Source organism: Ambystoma mexicanum, chromosome 12 (genome assembly GCF_040938575.1).
Source record: "Ambystoma mexicanum isolate Mex_15411 chromosome 12, UKY_AmexF1_1, whole genome shotgun sequence".
Classification (NCBI taxonomy): domain Eukaryota; kingdom Metazoa; phylum Chordata; class Amphibia; order Caudata; family Ambystomatidae; genus Ambystoma; species Ambystoma mexicanum.
The window spans coordinates 518,761,305-518,776,393 of record NC_090936.1 but is presented as its reverse complement, the minus strand read 5'-3'; the positions used below and the strand labels follow the sequence as shown (position 1 = coordinate 518,776,393).

General features: G+C 44.6%; 1 protein-coding gene across 3 annotated transcripts in view; it reads right to left on the bottom strand.

Moving 5' to 3' along the window:
- Window positions 1-469: 469 nt before the first annotated feature.
- Window positions 470-15,089, bottom strand: part of LOC138513728 (peptidyl-prolyl cis-trans isomerase G-like) — a 400,359-nt gene continuing 385,739 nt past the window's right edge. For all 3 annotated transcript variants that reach the window (XM_069628805.1, XM_069628807.1, XM_069628806.1), the window contains one exon: window positions 470-1,404. In XM_069628805.1, coding sequence (XP_069484906.1) covers window positions 1,192-1,404 — 213 coding nt within the window. In that variant the 3' untranslated portion in view covers window positions 470-1,191. The remainder of the gene's footprint in view (window positions 1,405-15,089) is intronic.

Sequence of the window (15,089 nt, the reverse complement as noted above, 5' to 3'; positions counted from 1 at the left end):
GGATGGCAATGGATTGTGTTTTTAAAGATGGCCACCATGCTCTTTCCCGTTCCGGTGCGATGGCGCAACTTCCGGATCCGCTTCTTTACGGTCACCGCTAATAGCAGTCACCGCTATTTGCGGTGATCGCTAATATCGGTGGGTAGGGTGGCGGTAGTGCACCTTGCACGGCATACGATGCCGGTAGGTGCTGTTTTTGGGATGTTACCGGCATGGCGCAGATTACATTACTGGCATGGCGCAATGCTTGTGCCCGAAAGGTCGTAATGTACCGCTTTTAACGGTTTCTGGCCAGCACAGACACGTTAGTTGTGCCATGCCGGTAATGTCCATTACTTACCGCCTGGTCGTAATGAGGCCCTCTATCTATAAATATCTAATGTTTACAAATGTGAGGAATGGCGTTAAGGTTACTACCACCACTAAAAAAAGTCAAATAGAACAACATTGGGAATGTTGCAATAGGAAGTAGGACTAAGAAGACAAATGGATTTTAATAATAACATCATTATATGTGATGGTACCTAATGTCAATGTACAAGCAAAATCGATTTTTTTGTTTGTTAATCTATACAATCTCCATAAAAATAACTAAAATGTATATTCCTTTGTAATTTAAAGTGAATAATTATACAACATTTAGTGACATTCTGCAGACACTTTCCTTTTTGCCTTTTTCTGATTTTATCAATCTTTGATGTGAAAGTGTACATCTTACGCATTATGCTAAGAACTCAGTACAAGAATTACGCTGCATGTGCTGCTACAGTTGCATGTGTGTATAATGGTGTGTTTTATATAATTAATTTTACCTTTTGAAGAAGCGGGACACAGCAGAGGAGCAAGTTAGGAACCTTCTTCATTTCCTCTGCTTAATGTTTTTTGTTCATTTTTAAAGTCAGTTCAGAGAGGTTCCCTCTAGAAGTAGTTTGGAGGAAATTATAATATTTCAAATAACACTGATCTCATATATTGTAAAAGTAAAGGAGCATTTGAAACACGTGGATTAGGTGCATGACATGTGTTACTGTTCTGAAAGAGCTTTAATTCTCAGCCAACTTGGTAGCCTTGCCTTGGCAGCAGAGGTCATCTATGGGCTGCCTGAAGGAAGTGATTATCTCCTGGTCAGTTGCCAACAGTTGCACTCCAATTTCACCAACTAGGCCTCAGCGGGTACAGTGCCATATTTAGTTATGACAGCATAGTGTACGGCCAAGTTGGCCCACGCAAATCTTTCTGCCATTGATGGTCTTGATCATTTGCACTCTTGCGTAGGTTTTGTTGCGGTACAAGTCCATTGCCTTTAGGCTTTGAGGAGTGTTGCCAGTTCCTTTCTCTGTCCCACTCCTTCGGATCAGATTGAAACTTCTGCTGTGGGCTTTGCCATCTATCTCTCAGCACATCCTATGAAAGTGATCAACATAGAAAAGGTTAGTGATGACATATCCAGCGATAACTCTCTCAGAGAAATCACTGTCAGTTATCTCAAACCGTGACCAACAGCCAACTCATATTTACAATACCAATAACATCCTCCATAACGAGTACTCTAGACCATGCTCTGCAAGCATTGCTTGAACCCCACTCCTCCACCTGCGACAGAATACCTCCATGGCCCCCAGTAAATGCTCTATAGCATCTGTTGTGGGCAACAGTTGTATTCCATACGGTACATCCATACATGCATAAAACCTCTACTACATCCCCCACAGTCGTCCCTCCTATACCATCTACCACAGTCAAATTAGCTTTGATTGATATTTCAGACAGGGTTCCAATGACATCCTTCCCAGGCAGCACTTTTACAACAACTCCCATCAGCAGTTGCCCTACACCAGCCTCTAGTCAACAGCCCTGCAGCATTCCCCACAGCAGATTCCCCTAAACCTTACTGAAGTATGCAATCCGATACCACCCTGCACGGTCAGTGCTCGTATACCATTCCACACAGCAATACACGTACACCATCCACAATCTTCCTAAACCACCATCTGTGACTGATACACTAGCAAATGCTTCAATGATGGTACAACATTCATTCATTGCCAGGTTTTTTGTGTAGAGTTTTTAGGTGGGGGTCAAAGGGATATAAGGGGTAGGGGACGTGGGGGATAGGTCATTAAAAAACTGGTAAGGGGATTTGTAGGGGATGCATGGTATCAAAGTATGACACTGACACAAGAGATACAATTTCAAACCCTTTATTCCATTTTTGCAGTTTGGAAAACCTCCTGCTTTGCCCTATAGCTACGATGGGAGTAGTCTCTACCATCAAATAATAAAGAAAACACAGTCCTATTCAGTCTCTGTCAAATCAAATGTCCTATACTCACAAAACCTAATGCCTGCCCTATCTCTTCTACAAAAAGTGTGTAATGGGGAATATGTATGCAAAGGAAAATCAGTGTCACAACAAAGAATCAATGTGGCCAGGTCTCTCCTTCCCACTTTGGACAGCATGGAGTAAGGCGGCCCCCGTAAACAGAATAACACACTCTGGCTCAGGTTCTCAAAAAGAAGTTCAAAACGTGGATATAGACATGCTTGGCCTTCCATGTTAAAGTCACTTATTCTAGCTTTCAAAAGTTCTTTCTAAGTTCAACAAAAAAAGTTCACGGTCCAACAAATAGTTCATGTTGGTCTCACTCCATCGGGCTTGGACCTCTCAAAGAAAAAAGTTCACGTAGGTCTCCCACGGTCAGGCTCGGGACTTTTAATCACAGAACTTGCAGGGATTCTCTCCCCCAAGCTTAATTCACATTCCTTAGGGTTCCCTTCCCCTAATTTTTCACACTTTTGTTCTCCCACAGTCGGGCTCTGACCTTTTCCTGATTTCGAAGACTTTCGAGTGTGTGAGCGTTTTTTTGCTATAGACTTCAGCAGGACCACTTCGACTTTTCCTTCAGCTCAGAATCTTGTGTTATTTGCCCCAGTGTCTCTTGGTCTGGAAAGTTCGTTATCACAAGTACAAAAGTTCAACATTCACCTTTTCACGTCCCCTTTTTCCGGGGTTAATCTTGATCATTAACCATTTTAGAGTTCATTCATTTTATTGCTTTACCGCAAAACATTTCACCTTTCGCAGAGACGTTCGAGTGGGCTACTTCCTTTTGCCGGACCACTCCGCTACTCTGTATCACTGACTTCATAGTTATCGGTAATTTAAAGTTCACCACAGGTCTGCCTTCTTTCATGTCTTAAGCACACGCGTGCAGCCTTCACTTGTAGATATACTGTTGCAACTTCAATCTTTCTTTAACACACCGGCCTTTCATGTCGCTCGCCAAATCACTGGCTGTGTGCATTCCTTTCTTGTTTTTTATGTTTCAATTCACGAGTCAAGGTTAATACCACAGACTTGGCCTCGCCTCCCCAACTCTGTCGTTCACCCGGGAGGGTCGCTGGTGCCCTTGAAACACTATACAGTCTTCTTATCTGGGATTTGGCCTTCTCTGCATATCTTTCATGGCTCTTCGGAGGCAACGACCTCCTGCAGGGATCTACTGGGTTTCTCTACCCTTTGCTCTTGTCCTTCTGTTGGTCACTCTGCTCCAGTAGGTTCGCCTTTGCCCCGGAAGATCTGCTCCTTCTCGTGATCCACCTTGCTCAGAGTGTGTCTCTATGTTCCTCCTTTTATCTGTGTGGGGAGAGCTAATGGATATCAGATGTATGTAATTACAGTCAAGTGCCTGTCTTTGCCTAACCCGATTGGCGCAACATGTCCAATGAGATATGTAAGGGTTTGCCCCTTCATTCTCAGCAGCCCTCTTCCTCGGCCAAGTGTTTGTGTAGAAAAGGGGGGAGATGGGACATTGGAGGGTCCTATAAAATACGATCGGTGAGGGGTACGGGAAAGGGGGAATACTGCGTCTCACCATCGGTTGTCTCACCTCCACTCCCTGAAGACCCTTCACCCAGGTGATCCTCCCACACTGGTCCACCCCCAGGATCTGGATCCAAAAGCGATGGCCGTGTCCTGGCCACCTGGATGACAAGTCCCTGTGAACTAGCGGCTGAGACCACCTTTGGTTTCTCACAGATTGGGGGAAACACACCAAAATAGTTTTTAAAAAATAAGAAATTCGTTTAGTTTCTGCAGCAAAATACTCAGTGAAAAACCATGGCTACAGAATGACATAGAGCACCAACGACATCATCAATAACCAGCATGCATAGAACCTCTCCCAAGCTAGTGGTCCTACAAGCTCAACCAGTCCTTTCACTTACACTATTCCCTACAAGTGCTATTACATCATCTAGTAAATGACTGCAGCAACTTTCCCTACAGTCTTCCTACATCACACATCAAAGCCATTTCTCTTCCACTATCCAGCAATTTCTACTCAACCATCCTCCACAGTCAGTTCCTCCACATTCTACTAGCACTTTTCAACTATTTCCCCACCACGTGTTCCACCATTCTGCTACCAACAGCCATAGATCCAACATCATATGTGGTCCACAGTAGTCTGACGAGTATATACATAGTACATTAAGCAGCCCTTCCCATGATACAAAATTCCCTGATGAAATGGGAAGAAGGGATAGAGAACTAGATGCTCCTCTAGAATAAAGAAATAGTGTCAAGATAACAATTAGGAAGTACACAGAATAGAACCCCCAAACAAACCCTTATGTGGATAATTCCACAAGTAGGTGCTTTCTAAATTTAACAATATTCATACAAATGTACTGCCCCAACAAATTCTGACTTCCCAATGTAAAACACATCCCTGGAAATCAACCTGTGGTGCCGGTTCCTGATCACGTAAATGAAAGGGAACAGGCATTGCGAGACGGAATGCAAGGTAAGTAGGGGGGTGTGGGTGTGTTGGGGGTGTGGGTGGGGGTGTGGGTAGCGGTTTGGATAAGTGGGTTTCGAAAAAATAATCTTGGGTCTTTTCTCCTTCAAACATTTCCGCTTCAGGCATTCAACCCCAAATCTTTTCAAATAGTGTTGCCATTAGAGCTCAAAAGAATAAAGTGCCTTTGGTGTGCAATATATCAATGGTCATTATTATAGTGGAAGCAACACTATAGCCAGTAAAAGCATGAGGAGGCTGTTTTGAAGATCATACCCTGAGAGGGAAATCTCTTTGAAGGGCCACCAATTTTGAAAGGTTTAGGGACTGGCAATTTTGAGAGGCTAGGCAATACAAGATTACATTAGATGCCCAGCATTACACACACTGGTTAAGGGGGAATCTGGGATGTGTGCCAACTCAGCAATTTCTGCATTTGAACACTTTGATTACCAGTTCTTACAGTGAACTAAAATAATCTCATTTTATAAAAACTGACTTGGAAAGTACACCAATCACATTACCAAACATGACCATTTTCAAAAACAAAATATTATAGAATGGTTTAACACAGGATGATTCTAGCTTCATTCTATCCATCATCAAAAGAAGTATATAAGTAGCAGCGTACCAATCAGTGTGATTTAACAGATTTAATCTGGGTTGTTCTTTTGTATTTTAAAGTTTTACATAATTCCAAAACGCTGGCTTGTGAAATTGCAAGGAGCAGACTTTAAAATGTGCTTGCCCGAGTCCTGCACCATCTGGTCCGCTCCCTTCTGTCTACCACCCCTTCCACTCAAATGGCCTACATAAGAAGAAAGATCAAGTAGTGGGCTAAATGATGCCACCAGCATGCGAGGAGGCAAACCTCACAGAAGACAGTACAGTAATGTACAAGATGTTGGATGATTTGGCCAGGATCACTGTATTGTCTGCTGGCAAAGCCAGGATACAAGCATGAATGCTTTGGTTCCAAACTTGGATACTTATTCACTTCTTGGACTAACAGTTTATGCCATTTTTGGAGGCAATTGCCTAGGTTTTGCAGCACCCATCTGAACAAACCAATTTCTAGACCTTCACCATAAGGATGACATGTTTGTTTTTATAGCAACCCCCATCTGGTGCAGATACATTGCTGATAATAGCACATGTTGTGCTACAAGACCAAATACATATGCAGGCAGGTCTATAAACTTCATACATAGGAAAGGCTCAGACAGTCTTATAGGAATGTGCTATTCTAATCTTGCATAGGAACACACATCTCTGCAATGAGTGCTTAACACACTGAGCAAACATCTGAACCATTGTGGCACGCAATTTAACAATATGCATTTCAAAATTGGCTATTGCACACGAGCAACATAATTCTGAATTGATTAAAGCAGAATGTACTTACCCAAATAGACAGGCAATAGGTTTAGAGCCTCAGCACCATGCCATAAAATATCCTGATGTGTGCTATTTAAGTCTGGTGAACAAAGGACTCTTACTTCTTTAGATCAGGTCCAAGGTGGGTGCTTTGGGCAAGTGCCCCTTTTGCCCTCCCATAAAAACGTCTCTGCGCATATGCTGCCGCCTGGATCGGGGAAGCAGCTCGGCACTATTGCTTGTCACTCCTGCACTTCTCGCAACCATTATTCGCCAATCATCTGTGCCCAGTGCTGGGATGTATTACATCATTACAGATAAGGAGAATGGGTGTGGTTATCTACCCCCTCGACTGCACAGGCGGCTAATAACTTTGTGAAGTAATGCACAAACTTGAGCAACTGGGCCAGGCCCAAATATTGCAGAGCGGTAACAAGGAAAGGGAATCGATTTGTAGGCCTTTTATCGCCACCTTGTAGCTATTTTGAGTTTGACTACCCAACCGTTCTGCTAATTTTTTTAAGATTTTCTTACGCAGAGCATTAGAATTACCGGCTCCGCCAAACATTCTGGATGTAATCTCATGTTTAAACACATTGCAAAGGCCCAGCGCAGAGCATTGGATGAAAAGCGACTTTGCGTTTCATGTGACTGATATGATATAATGTGATTGTTTATTTTTACAGCGCCCATACTCAATGTGTTTCTAAGTGCTTCAAGGCAAGGGAGGGAACAAGGGAAAATGCAATGACATTCTTAAAGGCCATGAACAGTAAGGATGTGAAATTAACTATCGTACTCGGCCTGATGACATTTCTGATAGTGCAAGAGCTAAGACATAGATAAGGAAGGGAGGGGGAGAGTGGGAAGGAAATGGAAACAGGTGACTACCGTACTAGGCTTGATGACATTTCAGATAGTGCTGGAGGGGTGCTGTGGGGCCAGTAAGGGGAGTGGGGAGGAAACAGACGAGGTTGCTATCATACTAGGTCCAGGGACAATTCTGATAGATATGCCGCAATAGGACCGAACACTGCGGAGTACAGAGTTTGACAAAAGCCGAAACCTTTGCCTTTGCCATTGCCAATGCGTGTTCTAAGAAGCGAAACATGTATATGAGGTATGGATCAGCCAAGGGTTAGATGTCAGATCCTAAAGTAACCGCTGCATGGTGCTTGTCTCGAAATTCCTGGCCTAGAATTGTACTAGCTCATGCATCATAGGCTTGTTATTGGTACTCTGCCCGTCCCAGATGTCCACATGCCAAGCTGGAAAGAGCATTAAGATACCCCAACACTTTATCTAGTGCAATAACATAGGCTCCTGATGGCTTCTCTTCCAATATCGCCATGGTTGACGCAGCTGTTCGGGCATGCTATAAACAACACAAATAGGTATTGCAAACCTTGACATAGGCACCTGCATCTCATCGCAAAAATGTATACACAGGATCAAGGGGATTCCTAATACATATGACTCTGGATTTCAAAAAGGGTTTGCATCACTGGGATTGATAAGATTAGAAATTATCTCCCTTCAACATATAACCTGAAAGACATGGGGGGGTTGGGGGTATGAGCAGCCTCTACACTCTGTGGTATTAGAGCTTGCAAGCTTCATTGAGTGTTTTGATTAATACCTGACAGCCCAAACATCAACTTCACATTGAAGTCTAAGGGCTGCAACCACATCATTTCAACACTCTACCCGCTAGAAAGCAGCCTATCACAACAAGGAGCAGCAGGGATAAACTTGCTTGACATGCAACTAAGTGACACACAATGGAAAAAAAGCCCAGAAACGTTTTCTCAAGGTATCAATGAGATATTGCTAGAAAAATATTCAATTTAAGTGCCAACATCAATGCAACCGGACACCACAACAGATGGTGCAATACGGCTCGCTTGAAAGTGGAGAGTGTCCGAGATCTCACACCGAAAGCCAATTTTGTACACTTGTTATGGCTATGTCCCTTCATACAGGAGTTTTGGGAAGGTAGCTAGCTAAAAATCTCTGAGATAGTGGACTCCTGAGTTAAGTTTGCGTGGATGCATCACTGGTCCACAAAAAAGATATGTGGAATTTGTTAGGCTTGCATGTCTAATAGCAAAATCTTTAATTGTGAAATCATGGACGAAAGGGCAGTGCCAATAGTTAAAGCTTGGTTGAGAAGTCTTTTGAGGTGTAATGAATAAGAAAATGTAATCAGAAATACAGTGGGCCTAACCTCTCGTCCATAGGACTACTGGGGGAAATTATGTAATTATCTGGACAAACTAGTTGGATCTGAAAAACCTGACGTGTAAGACCCTCTGATACTCAACGTCATGTTATAATTGTAATGAATTGCCATACATTCCACAACATTGGGTTTGAGATACCTGAATAAAGTTAAATGTTGCTAATTATTGTTTATGTATAAATATGATACTTGCTGATCCTACATTATTTCCGTTTTCATGATTAAACTACAATAAAATACAAGTTTAAACTAAACATCATTCCCAAGGATTGACTTCAAACGTCGAGATGCGCAAACCATGGCAATTCCTCATGCCAATGAAATGCCCAGGAATTTCGTTGTAATGCACCCGGTTTTATATTAAAGGAAGCGTTACCTAATGGGTTCAAAAGTTGGTATGGATTTTGTAGCTATCCCTTTAGCAGAGGAGCCAAATAACATGTTTTTGGGTGACCAGTCCAGTGGGAGAAGCCAGTCCAAAAGCTGCCCTGCACCGGCTTCAGTAGATGAGCCAACCTTAAATGAGGTCATTGAAGTTACGGAAGAACAGCACGGCCCGGAGGGGGAAGTGGCTGACCATTCACACAAAGAGTATCCTATTTTTGGCAAGAAAAAGCTGAAAAAACACATAACAAAACGTCCACAGCACCAGACAGGAAAGAAATAAAAAAACGAACCGCCAGGCAAAAAAAAAGGTTGAACAGAACTAGAAAATTTCAGAGGAATTTATCTCTGCCTAGTTCCCCAGACCAGAGCCTGAAGAGTACAACTGGAGAAGGTGAGGTGGGTGCTAAGGACGGCCTACCTGGAAGCCGCAAGGTTTCGATTGATCAGGGTGGTGAAATGTTAGAGGGAGAACCCTCCCCGACAGCTTCAGTTAAGCTGCTCCTGAGTCAATAACATACCTCCCAGAGACGTAGACACGGTAGGTCCTGAGCGGGCAAGGCCCACTCAAAATCTGTAAATGCCCACTCAGTAGCGTGGTGTGGACATTTACAGATGTTAACGTCCCTGCAGTGGGCCCAACTATGTTAGCTTCAGGCCCCACTTCTTACACTATTGTGGCTACGACTCTGATACCTCCTGGAGGCACAACGCACAAGAGGTCGGCTCGACCGTCACCCCTGGTACTGCACCATCGGCGCCATCTGATCAGCCTCTTAAGATCGTCAAACGCGGGCCACTGTGGTGGGGATGAAGGGGATTCAAACTCTGTAACCACATTACAGGTTTCAGTGGGCCGAGCTTCCCCTCAGACCAACAAACCAATTGAGGGTGCATCAACAGAGCGAAGTGCTATGGAGGCGAAGGGCAGCTGTATTACTTTGCCGTGCTCCTTGGAGCCCATGGAGATGGAGCAAAAGCATCACGCCCTGTTGAAAAAAAGAGCAGAGGCGCCAAACACTTCTCACAAAGGGCCTAGCCCAGGTGACCTTGTGGCATGTCGAAACTCATCAAGTACTGAGGGAGGTGGGCCTTTAGGTTGCACTGTGGAGGCTCTATGTACTGCTCCTGATACAAAAGTGGCATTGCACAACCAAAACGGCCATGTCTCTAAACTTGCGCAGGCCCGGGATGAGTGTGCGGTCCGTGTCAGAGAAAAAGACCAAAATCCACTGGGCTGCTACGGAGGGGGTGTGATTGGTGGTCGACCTAAGACCTTAAAGGAACTTGAGAATGGTGTCCGTTTGGAACGTCTATTCAGTTTACCTGATGGTATCATCCTGAACAGACGTAACATTCTAAGACTCTTTCATTGTATCACAAAATTGAGACCCATTGAAACCTGAGATATTGACTTGGTGGCCTTTCCGCAAGACAACTGTGTAGACAGAGTGCACATACTCTTGGTATCCAACCACGTGAAATGTCTGTTGCTAGAGGAGGTGGCAGGCCTGCTTCCGTTGGGGTTTGATTTAACAGCCCTGGGTGACCCTCCGGCTACAATAGCAGGGGATGAGGGAACGAGGGGCTGTGGAATGGTGGGGGGCGGGACTCTGTCTAACCACGTTCTCAGGGAACAGAGTACCCATGAGGACCCCAAGGAGCTTAAACTAGAGAAAGACCTGTTGGTGAGCAACCCTCTCAAGACTCAAAAGGGTAGAGAGTCCCTGACCTTGTCATTTACCATCATGGTGGGTGATATCCAGAAACATCTGAGGAAAGTCACAACTGGAAACAGGCTATATAGGGGCCTTGACAACAGAACCTCTTGGGCTTGGCTCCCTGAAGCCCTGGTGGTCCCACATCTAAAGAACTAGCGTGAAATATTGTCTAGGGCGGAGGGAATCACTTTAATTTTATGGAACACAGGGGGTTTCAAGTATCTTTTTGGTTTAGGTAAGGCAAACATCATTTACTTGCAGGAAACATGGCTATACGCTCCACCGATAAAGGAGGCTTCTCAGTCATACTGAAGGCAGCCATAAAGGGACCGAAAGGTAGGCCATCTTCGGGGCTATTGATGGCGGTTGAGCTGTGTAATAACTTGGTGGTAATGAGGAGTGAACACCCCGACCCCTATATACAGATGGTGGTCTTGGAAGCCGCTCGTCACTAGGGGAGGGATTCCTATATCATCTGTAACCTCTATTGGAAACCGGGAGTTAAGGGTGCCGAGTTGTTTATGGATATTTTTGTAGACACCTTAAATAAATGCCTGGAAGCCCATCTGGGCCTCGAGATCGTAGTATGTGGCGATTTTAACCTGGCTGACTTTGAGGGTGTGGGAGGCCAGGGGGAGGGTGAAAGGTCCAAAAAGGGGCTGTGGGCACAAGAAACCTGTGACAGAAACCTACTCAAACTTAACAGTCTCATAGCGGGGGATATCCCAGGGAAACCTACGTGGAAAGGTGAGGGGAATTCCAGTACAAATGATTATGTCTTTGTAACTGAGAGGCTCTTGGGGCTTGTTAGAAGATTCGGAGTGAGAGACTCCTCAAGAAGTGACCACAACATTTTATATGTTCAGTGGTCTACTAAGCCGGCCTCCCCTAAAAAAAGATTTGTCCCTGGTTTGGAGGATAACCCGGGCCATAATAGCCCCCGAATGACATCCATATAGATTGACATCCTGCGCAAGAGACTATGGGGAAACAGGAGAGACTCTAGTGAGTTGTCATCTGTGGAGGACATCAATTACCCCAGATTTTGCTCTATTTGTTTCTCATTGGTGGGCCGACCGTCCAAAACCGACTTCCTCTCAAAACACATTTTCAGTTGGGACATCAGAAACCAAAAGAGGCTCCTTAGAGCAGATGTTAGACATATCCAGGCAGTCAAGGGCATCGTTATAGGAGAGGATTTGAGGAAACATTGTCAGAAAAACCGCAACTGGCTTAGAAGGTACAAATGGCGGTTAGATCAAGCTGACTCTGAATCCATGCTAGCTCAGATGAAAAATAGAAATGTTACCGAGATGAGGAAACTGATACATTCAGGAAGGGTTGGATCCAAGAGCGATTCAAGTCAATGCTGTCCCCGGATAACATTGGGTAAAACATTATTCCGATCTGTTTGGGTGTCAGAGAGAAGGGGGGATGCCCCCCAATCTCAAAAGTAAACCCATGGGCCTTGGAATTCGACAAATAAGATATTTACCAGTTAATAACCAAGGCGAGCAATACAAGAGCTCCGGGGCCGGAAGGCCTGACCAATGTGATGCTCAAAGCTGACCAGCTGTGGAAATCGATATAATATTGTGACCCCAATCGCATTGTTTAAATGTATGTTGGCCTACGCCAAGCTGTCTAAAGAATATTGTGAACATAGGTTCCACGGCAAGGTCTTGACCTTAATGTATCGTGTAAGCTGCCATCTTGGATCTAGCCGCCATTTTAGGTATTCTTGCAGTGTGGAAGTCACCCCGAATCACAAAATGGAGGCCGAATGACATTGCGAGTAAGACTTCGGCCATGGTGACCTCCGCACACGTGAATGAATAATATGTCCGCAGGCTACTTGTTAGGGTCATGAACTAAGACCCTGTCCTCTGTTTAACCTAGGTGTAAATATGTAACTGTATCAGCGGAACCGATCTAATATATGGAGATTGTATGTTCGACCTGGCTACGAACCCTAGCCATGGTTCCAGAAATGGTTAACTTGTAGGAGGGCTGGCCAATGCAGTACTAAATGTATAAAAACCCAAGCATCCCGATGATCGGTCTCTCCCACTTTCAGTGCGAACCTAACGTTGAAGGTTCGTGTGTTAGTCAGAGGGCCGAATAGCTATTCGCATGTCAATTGACTTTGATAACTTGGTAACTTTGTAACTTTGAAATAAAGCGCTTTATATGGTCCTTTGTAACCTGTGTTGGTGTGTTTCCATTTGGGCTTCCCGGCCTCATGTCAATTTCTCTGTTTCCACAGTTGGCGCCCGAATAGGGACCCTCAAGATTGATGCCGGATCATTGAAGGTTGACGCAGACTATCGAATCGGGATCGGACGGTGTGATTCTGCGGGCCCGACCGATCGAGACGCGATACCTCGGCAGCGCTGCACGATCCGATCCTTGGGCGATAGTCGTGCGGTCTGACACGGCATCTTGACGAGGGTCCAAATCCGAGGCGGGCAGATTTGCCGAAACCACTGAACGCAGGTAAAATTTGTTAGTTGAAGTCCTTTGAAAACCGTACGGTCCTCCTTAGGTTTGGTCAGGTGTAGTCGTGACCCGGCTCTTAATTTAACCCTGACAATTTGAATTTGGCGTATTGTATCTGCAGACACAATTATTGGACCAGGTAACACCAATTCTTTGAGAAATGCCTGGGAAATTGTCTAGCTGTTTTAGGGCTCTATTCCGCAGCGATCGACAATCTTTGGAATTTAGCCGTCCGGCACCACAGGAGGGGTCGCCGGCGTGTACTATGTACTGTAAGTATGGCATTGGTAGTATTGTATTTAATGACATTTGGCACAGACAGACCAGAAATGCCTCCGAATTTCAGTGGCCAATCAATGGTAGTTTTGAGATCCCCCGTATTGAATACTTAGAGTCGATTTTGCTTAAGAAGAAGGCTAGGCCAGCAGCCTTTGATGTGTTACAAAATTGGAAAAAGGAAGCATTACAGCAGCTTAAAAGTAGGGATAAACATGCACGACGTCATAAAACGAATGCCGAAAAGGCATTGTTATATGACAAGGAAAAACGATTAGATGAAACCCAGAAAATGGACAGAGCTTTTTCACTCGGAGTCCAGAAAATTTACCCTTCTAAAGATTTCCATGTTTCCGAGGAGTTTATTGAGAAAATATTAAACGAACGGAGGCCTGATTCTTCAGCGCCACCTCCGTATGCTCCTGTTGTGGGCGCTCTTCCCATTCCTGCTATTGCTCCTATCGTTATTCCTACTCCTCTTACACAGCCTACTACCCCTAGTTCCTTAGTTGTCGCTCCTCCGTCTATTTCGTCTGCTACTTTACCTCTTTCCCCTGCACCCATGTTAGGTTCACCTACACTTTCGATTTCGGGGAGTCCTGTGTTTATTAAATCAGATCCTGGTGCAGGGTCGGGGATAGTGACTCGTAGTACTGTTCCTGCGGGCAGGAAACAGGAACTATTTGCTTGGGCTAAACATTGCATGGAAAAAGGTGATCAAACTGAGGTATTTTCAACATTATCTAATTTGCACGATTTTCCCGAGAAAAACGTTTTTATTGAAGGACTGGGGATTCATTTAGGTGTAATGTGGGGTAGATTGCAGACTTCGGATCTCCCACAAGGGGTGAGAGATCTGAACGCTTTGGCACTCTCAAGGGATACCGAACAGAAAGTATATGGACATGTTGATAGCTTGTTTGAGTTTAGACAGGATTTTGAAAGATTACAAAATGAGGATGATGAGGACGATAGGATATATATGCAGAAACGGTTCCTTTCGTGCCGAAGATCAGCACCCGAGGAAGTACGGATCTGTACTAGAGATGCGGTTCGATGGATCTCGGATTCATCAATACCGCCGGATGAGGTATACGATACATATAGTCAATATACGGTAGAAATGCAAAGGAAGGTAATTCAAGTGATGGTACAGCACTTGCAGGAAGAACGTATAAGAAAGAAGGTTGGTTGCCCCGCCGAGTTATTAGGTATTTGTAAAAGAGCTTTTTCGCCTGACACTTCCACAGCTGCTTTAGCGCTTGATTTGGCCTTATTACTCAGTAAGCGGTCGGAGGTCCCTATATCTCAGTTGCCTATGAGAGAGGTCCCTCCGACCCTTGTCCCAAAAGTAGAAATCCCCGCCAACGCGGCGACTGGTGCTCCCGCGGTGGATATCCCAGCACATTACGTATCACAGTTTGTTCACGTCCCGTTCTCTCGACAGGAAGTGAACACGATCAGACAATCAGTCCCTGATATTAGGAAGAACCCGACAGGGTTTTATAAAGAAATAGAATCCGTTTTGCAGTCTTCCGTGTTCACCTTAAGTGACATGGATTTATTGTTTCCAGTGCTTTTACCTGTTGATGTATGGAAGCAGGTACGGACGGTAGATGATGTGCCGGGGTTAGGGGATACATGGGTAAATCTAACTAGAATAGATGGGGAACGACCAGCTGGTGAGAAACCACCCCAGGTAATACTCACTTTACCTGATAGAATAGTTGCCAAATTGAAAACTATAATTCCAGAAAAAAGGATTATTTGGGACAAGCTTACGGCCTG